The sequence below is a fragment of the Bombyx mandarina genome, chromosome 01 (genome assembly GCF_030267445.1).
Source record: "Bombyx mandarina strain Sakado chromosome 01, ASM3026744v2".
Classification (NCBI taxonomy): domain Eukaryota; kingdom Metazoa; phylum Arthropoda; class Insecta; order Lepidoptera; family Bombycidae; genus Bombyx; species Bombyx mandarina.
Genome location: NC_143208.1, coordinates 994376 through 1009124, shown reverse-complemented (window position 1 = coordinate 1009124; position 14749 = coordinate 994376). Strand labels below are relative to the sequence as shown.

The 14749-nt window shown below is 34.1% G+C and overlaps 1 protein-coding gene across 9 annotated transcripts in view; it reads left to right on the top strand.

The window, feature by feature from the left end:
• LOC114246158 (alpha-1,3-mannosyl-glycoprotein 4-beta-N-acetylglucosaminyltransferase B) overlaps positions 1–14749 on the top strand; it is a 107581-nt gene that overhangs the window by 89811 nt on the left and 3021 nt on the right. For 7 of the 9 annotated variants that reach the window (XM_028178610.2, XM_028178595.2, XM_028178579.2 and 4 more), the window contains 4 exons: positions 693–734; positions 2216–2323; positions 4479–4675; positions 13866–14085. In XM_028178610.2, coding sequence (XP_028034411.2) covers positions 693–734; positions 2216–2323; positions 4479–4675; positions 13866–14085 — 567 coding nt within the window. The remainder of the gene's footprint in view (positions 1–692; positions 735–2215; positions 2324–4478; positions 4676–13865; positions 14086–14749) is intronic. The other 2 variants (XM_089740242.1, XM_028178587.2) reach the window with 1 other exon arrangement.

Below are 14749 nucleotides of genomic sequence, written 5' to 3'. Positions count from 1 at the left end.
ACTGAAGTTGAGATTGGGTATTGGAATCGAAATATGGAGAGGGATTGGTTTTTAAATATGTTTTAATAAGCTTCACTGCCGAGCGTTCCCCGCGTGTATATTATACGTCCATTATTTCTATTTATACTGGATTTTAGACGAATTAAAACTTCAAAGAATTTTAAATCTACATTGTAACATATTATTGTGTTTGATGGCAATGATGATTTTAAGTACATATGTACGTCCAAAGGCACAAAGGATAACGTTTTGAGGCTTGATTTAAAGTCTAAATTGCAGTGATAATTGATGGTTGGACAATATTTAAGTATAAATAGGTGGAGGTAACAAATAATTACGGTTACTGAGGCTAGCAGGGGGACTATAATTATTACTAAACGTAAAAGAAAATAATTTAAGATAGTAACATTTGTTACTTTATTAGTATTTTGAAACAGATTTTAAACATAAATTTTATATTGGCAATATATTTGAATCCACTTTTAACTGCACCATTTGCGCTAATTTTACTAAATTAATATTTACCACGCATTTCAATATACAGTATATAAATTAGTGCATCGTTGGCTTTAATCGCATTATATTCGGATTATTGTTGTAAAAATAACATAAACGCGTATATCTTCCACTTGTTTGATATTGCAAATCAGCACTTACGTTGATGCACATTGAAAGTATTATTTTATTCACAGCTCTGTCCAGCGGCCGCTAAAAAGTATAAACGTTTAGAGAAGGTAAATTTGCTTGAAAAGAATGAACCTTGATCTTCCATATGCAATGTTAGCTTAGTATGCCTTTGGTGTTTCCCGCCTGTGAGCATTCATTTTTCCTAAAAATATGTTGTAAGTTATTAGTGTCCTTTCAACAGATTTCAATTAAATCGTTTCTAAGTATAAGGCGCAATAAAACGCGAGCCGCTTAGTGTATTGTAGAAAGAACTTACCTTGCTGTGTTAAATATAAATATAATTCGTGTCACGTCGCCAATGTCTTTTGCAACAGGAATGTTTTAGGGGAATTCCCTTATGTCGCTGATCTTGCTTACGTAATTTTCCTTGTTTATTTTTCTTGTTTTAAAATTATTTTTTCTCTTTAGATTTATAAAGTTTGTTAAGTTAACGATTTAAATTATTAATTAGTTTATTCGTTGTTATGCAGTTGGAAAACATTTCAGATTTCGGTAAATGTTTTGATACATTGCTACTTGTTATTAAATTATCACATTCCCCTATTATGTTATCATCTATCATATTCAAACTATCATATTATGTTAATTGTGTTTCTTTTTTTTAAGAAAATCATTCAAATACATTTTAGTATCTAAACTCTACACAGACAACACTATCAAAATTATGTATTATATTTGTAGAATGAATGTGTATTTTTTTTATTGTTTATGTATTTCATACATTTTCAACACAAACATAGCTTTTGGATTTATATAATAAAAGTCATAAAATGCAAACAATAGAAAGTGATTTACCTTCAAGCTAATGAATTTGAATTCTTTGAGAAATAATTTAAATGATGAAAACGTCGAATGACCGGCTTGTGTCGATATTTTGGAAGGGAAAAGAGATTTTACGGATTGCATGTCTTTCGTGATTTAAAATTAAGGAAGCTAACACAGTAATTGTATATCATTGTGGTACTAGAATATTAAAATTAGTTTTCGTTTTAATAAAATAAAAATTCAGTAGTGAAATACTTTGAAGAAATGGCTCCATTACATGGCGTTTACAAGGGCTAAACTTACCTCAGATTTTGTATGAGGGATCTATCTCTACATCAATACGTTACATACTACGTTAAAATTAACAGAATTAGAAAACAAGACGTTGAACTTTGCAATCGTAACAAAAATCTCACTTACTGACTAACTAGACCAACTACAGGGGAGCTTGGGCTACATGAGATGTCGTCATTATTTCCGACCTGTTTCCACTCACTTTTTCCAGCTTTTGGCTTGATATTTCCGCAAATCAGCCTGCATCGCATCACACCATCGTACCAGCCGGTGCCTCATATATGCTTCTTTAATTCGCCAATCCTTATTTATATGTTCGACGTGACTTAGCCAGCACAAAAAAATAGATTACATACTGTGTCACACAATAATATTTACGGTGACATTAAAGCCACGGTTGCTGTATTAGCGGTGAATTTACATATTGTACACATGCAGTACACAATAATAACGTTTTGTTTCTTCGTAGAAATCGTGTGCTGAAAGCAAACTCCGCGTCCGACCACGGTATAAGATCTCGCTGTTCCAGCACATCGGTGTATACTCCTCGCTGCAGGGAAAGATACAGAAGGTTCAGGTAATATATATCATTTTTATAACAGGTTAACATACAGCTAATTTGATGACTGAATCCGAAACTATGGAAAGGAAATTTAAGCAGTGTAGAGGCTGGACAGGGCTGGACTTAAACTTAATGCCGCTCCTGGGCACCGGAAAAAATCCGCCCCAATACTGGAATTTTACTTTAGCTTATAGTTTATATATTTTATTTTTAAAAATTAAAATAATTAATTGCAGAAACGTTATCATATGTTATATTATATATTCCAAAAACATAAATATTATTTTTTCGTCTAACAGTTACTAATGGTGACTCATAATTATATTACATAAAAAAACCTAATTAAATTTCTTTAATTCAAAAAAATAGAAAAATCGATTATCATTTTAAATATCCAAGGAAATAAATTGATTAAATCATTTTGAACCCAAATTATAATTCACAAATAATGAATTGAATTTGTTGAATTATCAATTTAACAAAAAAATATTAATTAATAGAATGAATTAATTACATTGAGCAATTTTCATAAGACTAAAAAAAAATTTTCACTTTCAAAATTTTGCCGCACTAAATATCTTTCCGCCCTGGGCTCTTGCCCCGATTGCTCCTAGTGTAAATCCAACACTGGGTGTAGCGTGCAACATTCGGTCTCATCAACACTCGGGCGTCATCGGGCGTGATCGTAATTCCCGAACGCGCAGGTGTCCCGTGACGTCATTCAACAAGATTCGCGCGCCGATTTAAGTTCGATATAAAAACGAAATTTTAATTTATTTTGTATCGTCTAATGCCTAGCGGCGTTTACTCTTCTGATTTTACATGTTTATATTTTAATATTGGACACATCTGAATCTGAACATTATAGACATTATTGAAATAGTGTGTTTGACTTTTATATGTTCCGAATGAAAATATCAATACGAAGAACAAATAACAAACCACAACAGTATCATAATTAAGGAAACTAAAATTTGAACTTTGCATTCCGTTACGTTTTTTTATTTTTATTTTTTATTACTTAGTAGTTTAGACGAGCTCACAGCCCACCTGGTTTTAAGGTTACTGGAGCCCATAGACATCTACAACGTAAGTGCCGCCACCCAACTCGAGATATGTTAATATATTTCCGTATAGGGCGACTACTCAGCACTTTGGGTATTTGTATTGCATTTTATCGGTAAATAATATATTAGGCTGTGTTATGAATCGAATACGTATTTAACATATCTTTCTTTAAACTAGGCTTGTGGAGAATACTTAACGGTAGGCAGCGGCTTGGCTATGCACCTGGCATTGCTGAAGTCCATGGGCGACGGTAACCACTCACTATTAGGTGGCCGCATGCTCGTCTACCTACAAGGGCAATAAAAAAATAAAATAAAAATCTCAAATTTTAATCAAACGAGGATCAAATAGTATCCATTGGATGGGCTACAATATCGTCGTAGTTACACGTCACTGTTGCCACTCGCAATTAACAATGTAGGACCCTCATTAAAAGCTTGTGCAGCAAAGCTTGTAATAAATTAATGGTTACGTAGAAAATAATGGAACGTGGGAATGAGGCTTCCGCTACAAGCCTTTACAGTTTTCTAGTCATTAATAACTTACATATTTTTATTGTTTTGAAAGACGATCGAGCCTCTCTGGTATTAAGTGGTTCCCAGGACTCGTGGCTAACATAACGCATTTGTCGCCACCAAAAGGTGAGTAGCTACCACAATTTTATTATGCTGTGAAATAGTCATGCCTTTAGGTTTGACAGCAGTCCTTATACAACACAATTAAGGGATATGACGCGATGTGTTTTTCTTAATTGCGCCGATGAGAAGTCGAGCTCATTTCTCTCGATAATGTTTGGAATTGACACCTGCCTAAAGATGTGCTCACAACAAAACAAAACTAAACAAAGGCAAGCACTGACAATGGGATGGATGTAATATGCTCTGCGTAATCCCTGTCCCGCCGTCTCAATAGCTCCGACTGGGCTTCAGCCCTGTCCGGGGTAGGGCGCCGGCTGTGAGCGGCAGGAGTTTTTAGTGAGGTTCAACTCCCACATATCCCGCCCGCCGTGCGGATGGGTATCCGGCGATTTTCTTCTGTAGAAAAAAAGCGCTGACAATAATTTATTTCATATTCAAGTTGTAGAATAAATAATTTGTTTCAGGACCCGCAGTTTGGCAAGGTCCAGTCGTATTTTCCACACCAGAATCCGCCAGCGCAAAAAATCACGACAACAATCGAGGATTACTACCAGCACAGTATCCAGAACGCTTATGAGGGAATCGATTTTTTCTGGGGCAAAAAACCCAAGAAAGGAGATACTCTAGAGTTTTGGTACGGAAGACCACTGCAGATTAAAAGGTAGGATATTCATTAACGTTATAGTACGTAATCTGTCTAGCTCATTCTAAACGGAATAAGAAGATCGTTCGCGTTTTAAATGAGTAAAATGTCATTTGCAGTAATGCACGCAATCAAATTATTATTGAGCCGTAACAGATTCCAAAAAAACAAAAAATACTCTGTGAAATACTTATGCTTTTAATGCAAACGGCTATACACGAAATTGGACACTACGCAAAAAATACGAAACTGATAATAACGAACGTTTTAAGCTATTGCATAGCTTTTATCGCGGCGACCGAATAAACAAATTCCGTAACGAAAATAAAACCTAACACCCCCCCCCACTCCGCCTACTATGTAGCTCGCATACAACATCGCTCATAGCGCGTCTGCCCATCTCTCTCTTGCGTGGTCTAGCTTATGAGTGTGAAGGGGACAGTTAATGTTTTGCTTTTGTTAATGTTTAAAGATATAGCGTGGTTTTATTTTATTATTGTTTTAAAATTAAATTATTATTGTCTAATTATAATTGCATAAGTTGATAAAAAATACTATGCAATAGCTTTACCGCGGCAGTCCCCGATTGCCTCACATGGTTTTTTTTAAGTTATAGTGTGAGACAGAAAGAGAGAGAATAATAATATACTATAATACACACTAAAACCCAATTAAAAGTCAAAAACAGTGAAGCCAGTATGATGAAGATGTTCGTAATTATCGGTATACTTATTTTTCAAAATCACCTTTTTTAATTCTGTTAATATTGTTTTCCATTACACTGCTTTATAAAAATTAAGTTTCATTCAAATTTGTTTCAATTAATTTGTAAGAAACACCCTATAATCACTATTATTTAACGGGGTCTTTCTAGTATTTAGTTTGGCCGTGATGGCGTAAGCAACATGCCGAAACATAAGACTTAGTAAATGTGATAAGGGTGGCGTGAATACATGTTAAATAATAGCGTTTAATATTATGTACATAACATCGAAAATTTAAAACAGATAGTACTCGTTGATTTTCTTTAAATTATTGTATAGTTTCTTATCCTTTACTTCTTCATTTTAAGACATACACCATCATTTCTATTTTTAAACGATCTTTAAAAATATTGTATCATTTATCTTCAATATTAATTTTTTTTTTCTTTTTTTTATTGCCTTTGTAGGCAGACGAGCGTACGGCCCACCTGATGGTAAGTGGTTACCGTCGCCCATGGACTTCAGCAATGCCAGGAGCAGAGCCAAGCCGCTGCCTACTGCTTAATACTCTCCACAAGCCTCGTTTGAAGAAGGACATGTCGTAGCACTCGGAAAACACATAGCTATATGCCTAGTTAATATTATTGTTGACATTTTAAATCTAATATATAAAATTCTCGTGTCACAGTTTTCGTTGCCATACTCCTCCGAAACGGCTTGACCGATTTTGATGAAATTTTTTGTGCTTATCCGGTATCTATGAGAATCGGCCAACATCTATTTTTCATCCCCCTAAATGTTAGGGGTAGTCCACCCCTAAATTTATTTTTTTATTTTTTAGACAAAATTTTTAATTTCTATTTTTTTATGATACAACATACAAAAATACATACAATCCTCAATTTTCACCCTTCTACGATCAACCCTTATTTTTTATTTGCTAATTAAAAACTTTAAATTTTTTTGCGAGAATTTTGTTTTTATTTTGTCATGACGTAGAATAAAAAAAATCATATTACTCTGAAATTTTCACCCCTCTACGATCAACCCCTATTTTTTATTTGTTAATTATAAACTTTAATTTTTTTGGCAAGATTTTCATTTTTATTTTTATTTTGTCATGAATTAAAATAAAAAATCTGATGTTACTCTCAATATTTCATCCCTCTATGATCAACCCCTATTTTTTGTTAATTATAAACTTTAATTTTTTTGGCAAGTTTTTTATTTAGTTTTATCATGACTTAAAATTAAAAAAAAACATATTACTCTCAATTTTCACTCTTATACGATCAACCCCTATTTTTCCATCCGCAATAAGGTTGCAAGATGGCAATCAAATATTATAATTGTAGTAAGATAAATTCTTATTCAGAGTTTATAATTTCAAGTTCCTTTAATTATGATTTTTTTTAAATTGAATTTGATCTCCCGCGCTCGCCGGTCGACTACTGATCAACTATCAATCGATCAGCTATCCCCACCAGGTGTCACCACTGATCCAGCAAACATCACGTAGTAGGGATGGGGACGAAGCCGGTCTCCTGTCTTACTTACTCACTATACATCATAGATTAAACACTTAATATATTTGAGAGCTATACAATACTATACATTTTTCAGCCATGTTTTGTTGGTTTTATTTGTGTATCAATAGTATGTTCAGTAGGTCTGAGAATCGGCTACTATCTATTTTTCATACCCCTAAGTGAAAAGGGTTGTCCATCCCAAACATTTATTTTTTATTTTAATTTTTTGGATATATTTTTTTGTTTATAATGAGGTATTATGTGGTTAAATGAGGTTTTTATTTCTACAGTAGAATTTCCCTAGAAATCTTATTTAAGGCAACACAACGTTTGCCGGGTCAGCTAGTATATGTATATATTTGTTTGTTTCTGCTTTATATACCTACCTAAATTTTCACAATGAATACGATAGAATTTCGTAGATTTCAAATAATTAGAAGGGCTTTATTGCGGATCTCATATTCTAGTTTCTGTGAACCGAGAACATAGGTCGAAATCAGCGAGAATATCTACTAATAATTATTAATATGAGATATATTTAAACGTTGAAATAAACGTGCTCAAATTATATCTAATTTCATAAAAAAAATCCATTTCTTTGTTTTTTGAACTATATTTTTAGTAAGCGATGGTTGTTTAGTACCTCATATAGTTTATCTGTGCATCATTTGGTTCTTGTATCACTTTACTTGCAAAAAGGTGATATTTACTTCTAAAGTGATATCTATCCATATTTCACAATCATATTACGCGTTCACCTGCCGGTTCTTAACTTAGAAGTTGCACACGCAGATATTTGCGGTGCGTACGGGCGATATCTGTTACTTTTTCTTATATTTTTTTTATCGTGCCTATAATTCAACGTTATGATTTGACTACTAACTGTAATAAATAGTTAAATAAGAAATAAACTCTAATACATATGTATTTTTATGATCACACAATTAATTATTAAAAAATCTCAATTATGTTTGATCTATTAACAAGGGTTTTGTAATTCCAAAACACTTAATATAAGAACAAAATTATTTTTTCACAAACTGCGCTGTATTCTATGAAATACGTAACGAGATACATTTTGATTATTATTGTTTTGTAAAGTATAGAAGAAGATTTAGGCTTGTTTCTTTTATGTATGAATACTCTGTCATGGTCTAGTCGTTTGCAGATTGTTGCGATAAAATCTAGTAACTTACACTCACTAGTTACTTGCACTTATTAGGCGCTGTCATGGTCTAGCTGTTTGCAGATTGTTGCGATAAAATCTAGTAACTTACACTCACTAGTTACTTGCACTTATTAGGCGCTGTCATGGTCTAGCTGTTTGCAGATTGTTGCGATAAAATCTAGTAACTTACACTCACTAGTTACTTGCACTTATTAGGCGCTGTCATGGTCTAGCTGTTTGCAGATTGTTGCGATAAAATCTAGTAACTTACACTCACTAGTTACTTGCACTTATTAGGCGCTGTCATGGTCTAGCTGTTTGCAGATTGTTGCGATAAAATCTAGTAACTTACACTCACTAGTTACTTGCACTTATTAGGCGCTGTCATGGTCTAGCTGTGTGCAGATTGTTGCGATAAAATCTAGTAACTTATACTGACTAGTTACTTACACTCACTAGTTACTTGCACTTGCTAGTTACTGGCACTCACTAGTTACTTGCACTTACTAGTTACTTACACACACTAGTTACTGGCACTCACTAGTTACTTGCACTCACTAGTTACTTGCACATATTAGGCGCTACGCACTTAGGTGCTACGTTTACAAACTTCTGCTTTAATTAGTCGGTTAATAATATATTTTATTTTAGATTACTTGGCATTACTATTTGTTTATTCAGGCCATTGCTTGTATAGATAAATTTGTGATTAGCGTTCCTTGATTTTATTTTGGAACTACAACACGAAATGCATCAAAAATTACTTGTGATACCATAAAATCGTATTCTTTGAAAAAAAAATTGCTATATAAAATTTAAAAGATGATGCGACTGTGGCCGTTTGTAATAGGCAATGGAAGCACATGGTCCACCTTATCGAGCATGGTCACCGTCACTCATGAACAATGTTAATACTTTCAACTCAAGGACCTTTTAAAGCATGGCGCCCAAAAAAGTGAATAGATCTCTTTTCAGAGGCAAACTGTACGTGGCAAAAATAAACTTTAAGAGTGAAGTGATTACACAAAAAGACTCAAATCCACAACAGACTCGAAACAAAGATTTTAAGAAACTCCTTACTTATTGTGTTCTAAACTCACAATTTGGTCTCTATTTAGGACAAGAGAATGTCATCTCATCGGTTTGGCTTTCGAATTTTTGATTTGACTATCATCTCATTTGTCAGGGCATTTTGTTTCTATTCTTTTGCTTTTAGAGCAGCTTAGTCCATAGTAGTGATGCGATATATCCTGATAGTAATATAATATATCCTGATTTGAATACTCATTTGGGGAATAGACATTGTTTCAGTACCTACATCAAGAGTTTTCTTGTCTTGAAGCTTCTCTTGTGTTTGGTCCCTTACTTACTGTTTTCGGTATTCGTACGAAATGGTCTGAAGGGTACCAAATATACGTGATGCTGTTTCTTCAATTGCCTTCGCAGTTCCACGTCATAACGACAAACTACAAGACTACAACTAGATTTAGTTTTTAAGAAAGTAGTGGACTCATATTTACTTTATACGTATTTATTCTAGAGCGTAATTGAATTGTATAAGTATTTTTTAATACTTATTTTGGCATAAATCAGTTTTAGATTCAATAATCTTTGGGTGTAGTGACTTAATTGTTCTGTAATTCTTGAACAGAGTCCACAGCTATAGAAATGAAACTATCATTGGAACAGTACAAACGCGATTATAGGCGGGTATTATATTAAAGTAGATCTTTTTCAGTTATGGCTTTGCTTAGAAGGACTTTAAACTCAATAAGTACGATGCAAATTTACTACAAACTTCAAATAAATTAATAAGATTAACTGGACAGGCTCACTCACTTGAAGTGTGGCGGTTAAAATATAAGTCACACCACAAAATAGCTAATGTCACGACAAGATCTCAACTGAAATTCTTGATTGCATTTGAATAACGGATATCCTATTCATCAAGCTGGAAAATATGAAAGTTGCGTCGCTGTTATAATTGTATAACTGTAACTTAAATCAAATCAAATCAAAAAAATTTCATTCAACATAAATGAAAGTACATACTTGTTGAACGTCAAAAGAACTACCGCCAACTATTGTGAATTGAACTACACAACAAATACTCAAGTTCTCAGGATATAAATTAGGGGAAGTTAGTTTGAAATGCAGGAGGGAAACAAGAAATTCGATTGAGTTTTAAAGTCCTAATAACAATAAAAAGGAATAAGTTGTAATATTTGAATAAAAAATTACTTCATTGGCCTTTAATTTAAGCATTTAATTTTACCATAAATTTACTAGTTGTGCTAGTGGTGAATAATTTGTTTTGTTATTTGGTTTTCGAGGTTTTTCGTTCTGCAAAATTTTGTCTTAGACAATGCTTAGATAGTTCGTTTGTCGATTTATTTGCTGCCTAGAAATAGTCTTAGTCTATATTACCGCAAGCAAAGCTTCCTCATAATCTGATATCAGTTGTGGGCTTTGTCCTATGTAGATTTTCAGTCCGGCGAGGCTTCTCTACGAGATTTTAAGGTTTATCTTGTGTTTGGTCCCAAACCAGTTATTTTTCGAGTTTTGTCAAAAATAGTGGTACATGGGCCAAATATACGTTACGCTATTTCTTCAATTGTTGCGGTGTGTTGTACCTGATATCAAGAAAATCGAAGATTGGACGCTTACAAGTTTGACAAGGTTTTTTGTTGGTCCACTGCAACTTGTTTTCCATCTCAATACAGAACTATGAGTACGGGATCAGACGTATGTGAAACCATTTCCTCATTAGCGGCTGCACCAATATTATGTTCTAACAGATATCTGCTCGATTTTTATTCTAAATTTAAAAAATATGTAGCTTCTGTTTTTTATTATAATATTAACACGATTAGCGTTCTTTATTACTCCTTTTATTTGTTTCCGTAGTGATGTTTTAATCTCTCATCGTACGTAATTTTTTTTAATCCAATTAACTCCACAATTATGAGTAGTAGGTATTCTGACAGTAAGTTTAATTTTTTTTTTATTGTTACAAATCCCTCTAGTCATGTCTAAGCTTTGTAGAACTAGTTACTAATAATTTTAAAGTAGGCAACGGCTCGGTTATGCTTCTGACACTACTGGTGTTGATGATCCGTCGTGATGATCGTCCGGTGAGCGCAAATGCTCATTCGTTAACAAATGCGATAAAAAAAACATAAAAGTAGTGCCGTAAATTTTGTTTCTATTACGATATATCTATTTTAATTAATTTTATATTTTTAAACAACAAATTAAATTACTCAAACAGGTATCGTAAGGTCAGCGAGGAGCCCACCTTTTTTTTTATTGCTTAGATCACAGCCCACCTGGTGTTAAGTGGTTTCTAGAACCCATAGACGCCACCTACCTTGACGTATAAGTTTTAACGTCTGAGTATTGTTACAACGACTGCCCTCCCTTCAAACCGAAACCCATTACTGCTTCACGGAAGAAATAGGTGAGGTGGTGGTACCGACAAAATATAGAGTAGTAAATTAAATAAAGATGTATTTAGTTTACTACTCTTTCAACTTCGGGAACGATTGCACCACACCCTGTATGTTTATTTATTTATTTATTTAATATATTTTGTGCACACAGCTGTTAGAAAAGACACTTCAATAAGGATACAGAGTACAAGGGCACTACTTATTTCATGCTGAAATCTCTTCCAGTAGGACCGCAAAAGGAAAGAAGAATTAGGAACACAAACCTAGTGCATACAATAAACATTACATATAATAATATATACATATTACAAGATACAAAACAATATATATACATACAAATATACACACACACACACACACACACACACACAAATATATATGTTGTTAGTCAATGATAATTTGAACACAATATTTCTTAAGTTTTCATTATTAATGAAATTTAGGCTAGTTCATAATGTTTCCTGTTTGATGTGTGTAGCTATTAAATAATCTATTTTGGTGCAAAAATGTATTTTCTCTTATTTTAACGGATTTGGTCATAATTAAACGCAAAGTTGCTTAAAAGTTTTTTAGTCACCAAGGCTCTAGAATGTCCTTGTGAATTAAGAATATTATAGAATTTTCTATAGGCAAATGAAACAAACAAGATCCGATAAACTCATTATAAATAAGCCCGTAAATGTATATTTCGTTTGTTTAATGTTTTATGAAATAATTGAAATCAATTTTTGGGGAGGCTTAACGACGAAAGGAAGATCTTCCACCGAGCGGGTGATATTGCTCGGTAGACCGACCGTCCGAATGTTGCTTTTTTTCTTTTTTTCCTACCTAAGCTGGTAGCCTAGAGAGGCTATTCCAGCGGAACTTTAACTAGTAGGTGAGCTCACGGGGCTCAAATGTGACGACGATGCTAACACGAACCCTAGCAAGAGTCGTGCTTCGCAGAATCTACCACCGGATCGGAAACGCGACCCACTGAGAAGATCCGGCGAGAAACTCAGTGGGCTGTGTCTGAGAGTTAATTTACTCATCGAGCCGTTCGTCGCAAGCGACGGGTTCGACGAGAACGGTGACCGGATGAATGTTGTTGTTCCGAACTTGTATACCTATATATGCGAGGTTATCTTGAAAATGTCGTAAGCGAGATTCAGGCATCTGTCAAATATCTTGCGTTGTATGATGGCTACCCGCCACAAATTTATCTCTGAATTAATGAGGCGCGGTAATTTTACTGTGATAAAGTCAAAATAATGGCTTCAATGGCATTATGGCTTCAATAAATTAAAATTTAAAGAACTATAATTAACTGACAATTACTTGCTAATCTTAAAGTTGTACCTATTACAAAAGATTATTTTGCATATCTCAGAGTACATCGATTTATTTATTTTTTAGATTTGAGTTATGTTATGTTTAATGGTGTATACAGTGAGTTGTGGCTGTCAGCATCAGCATCAGCATGGTGTGGCTCAGTCGTATGAATTGACGTCTAGGGTCGTGTCTATCTTCCATGACACACCTAATGCGTCAATTAATCCGACTTAGCATTATCTACGTTGGAACCGGAAGAGTAATAATGTTTGAAAGTGCAGAAGCAATCTAACTGTAGAGTAGAATGCGAAGAAGAAGAAAACATCGTTCTTCCGTATTAATTAATGTTTCTAATGTGTCAAATGAATATTAAATAATAATAATAAACTTTATTATTATTAATTAAACTTTTTGTTGTTTGGAATGAAATGAAACTGTTTTCGAATAAAAAAAATGTTTATGCTCAAATTGTGTTAATTAACCAAACGTATTAATTATAATTATACATTTGTCGTTTAATCTCGTGCTTTACGAATGCTTAATAGTTGTTGAATTATTAGTTGTTTTAAAAGTAGTTTTAATTATATTTAAGATTCGCGAAAACCGAAGAAAATACCAACAATTTAAAATCTGTTGTTAAGAATCAAAACGAATTGATGCTAATCCTTTCAAAGTGACGTCTAGGTGCCCGCTACTCACTTATAATAACGAACTCACTTTTCTCTTTGAACAAAACCATTTAATCAATTGCACAACAACCAGTCGCACTTCAACTTATTACTACAACAAATAAATATATAGAGATATGTAATTGAATAACGATCGCTTCAGAAAAACACTAGATTTTTCTCGTCACTATTGCATTAGCTTTTTTGTTTTGTTTGCCGATGCTTAAGTTTAAAATCGAATCTTTATCTCTTCGTCCTAGCGACGATTAACAGAGTACTAGTTATAATCTCTTGATCAATTTGTAACCGCATACATATCCCTTTTTAGAAAGAATAATAGTGCTCATTAATCATACTAACACAAATTATCCTACAGGGTTACGTTCCGGAGTGGGAATGCTGAACATATCACGGATCAGTTTTACAACACCGTTGTAGAGGTTTTACCGGCTTTCGGGGACAACAACTTCACTACTATCCTGCACTTCGATGAATTTGGACTAGCAGACGGCGACGTGGAGGAGGAATTCTCTCTGGTCAAAGCGATCAGACTGAGAGTTAACGCGGATAGCAAGTATTGGGTCATCTTGAGCGAGGTGAGTTACTATTGGGTTGCTCGGAAAGTAATTGCGTTTTTTTTTTGTGAAAATGAACCCATACATAAAGCTTGAAATTTAGCGAACCAGTTCTGGCACTGGCGTACTGTCAACACACCTTCTCCATACACATCGGTCAATTTCTTTCTGACTTGAATAGCATTTTTACTCTTTCTGTAGTCAAACAGTAAGATATGTCGAAAATGCTGCTTATCACTCTCCATATTTAAAATGGCACCAACCAAAAACTACTGCGTAGAATTAATTGGAATTTTTCACACACAAGCCTTGCTATATGAGCTCTCAAAAAATATTTTTTCTTCTTCTTTGTCGTTTCCTCATTACTGAGGGTCGTGACCACCTTGGTCCAGTTTTTGCACCAGCTTCCTCCGATGTTGCCTGCATTCGGCCTGCTTAATAGCGCCCGGGACGCTGGTGTTTGTGGCCCCCTTGATAATGTCCGTCCACCTGGTTGACAGTCTTCCTCGACTTCTCTTTCCTTCCACGTGACCTACAACTATTAATTTTTCCAAGTTCTCAGGATTTTGTCAGGCCACGTGTCCGAAGTACTTGAGGAGACGCTGCATACAAATTGTAGATAGACGGGTCTTGACGTTTAGCTCCTCGAGAATTGACACATTTGTTCGGCGCTCCGTGCATGATA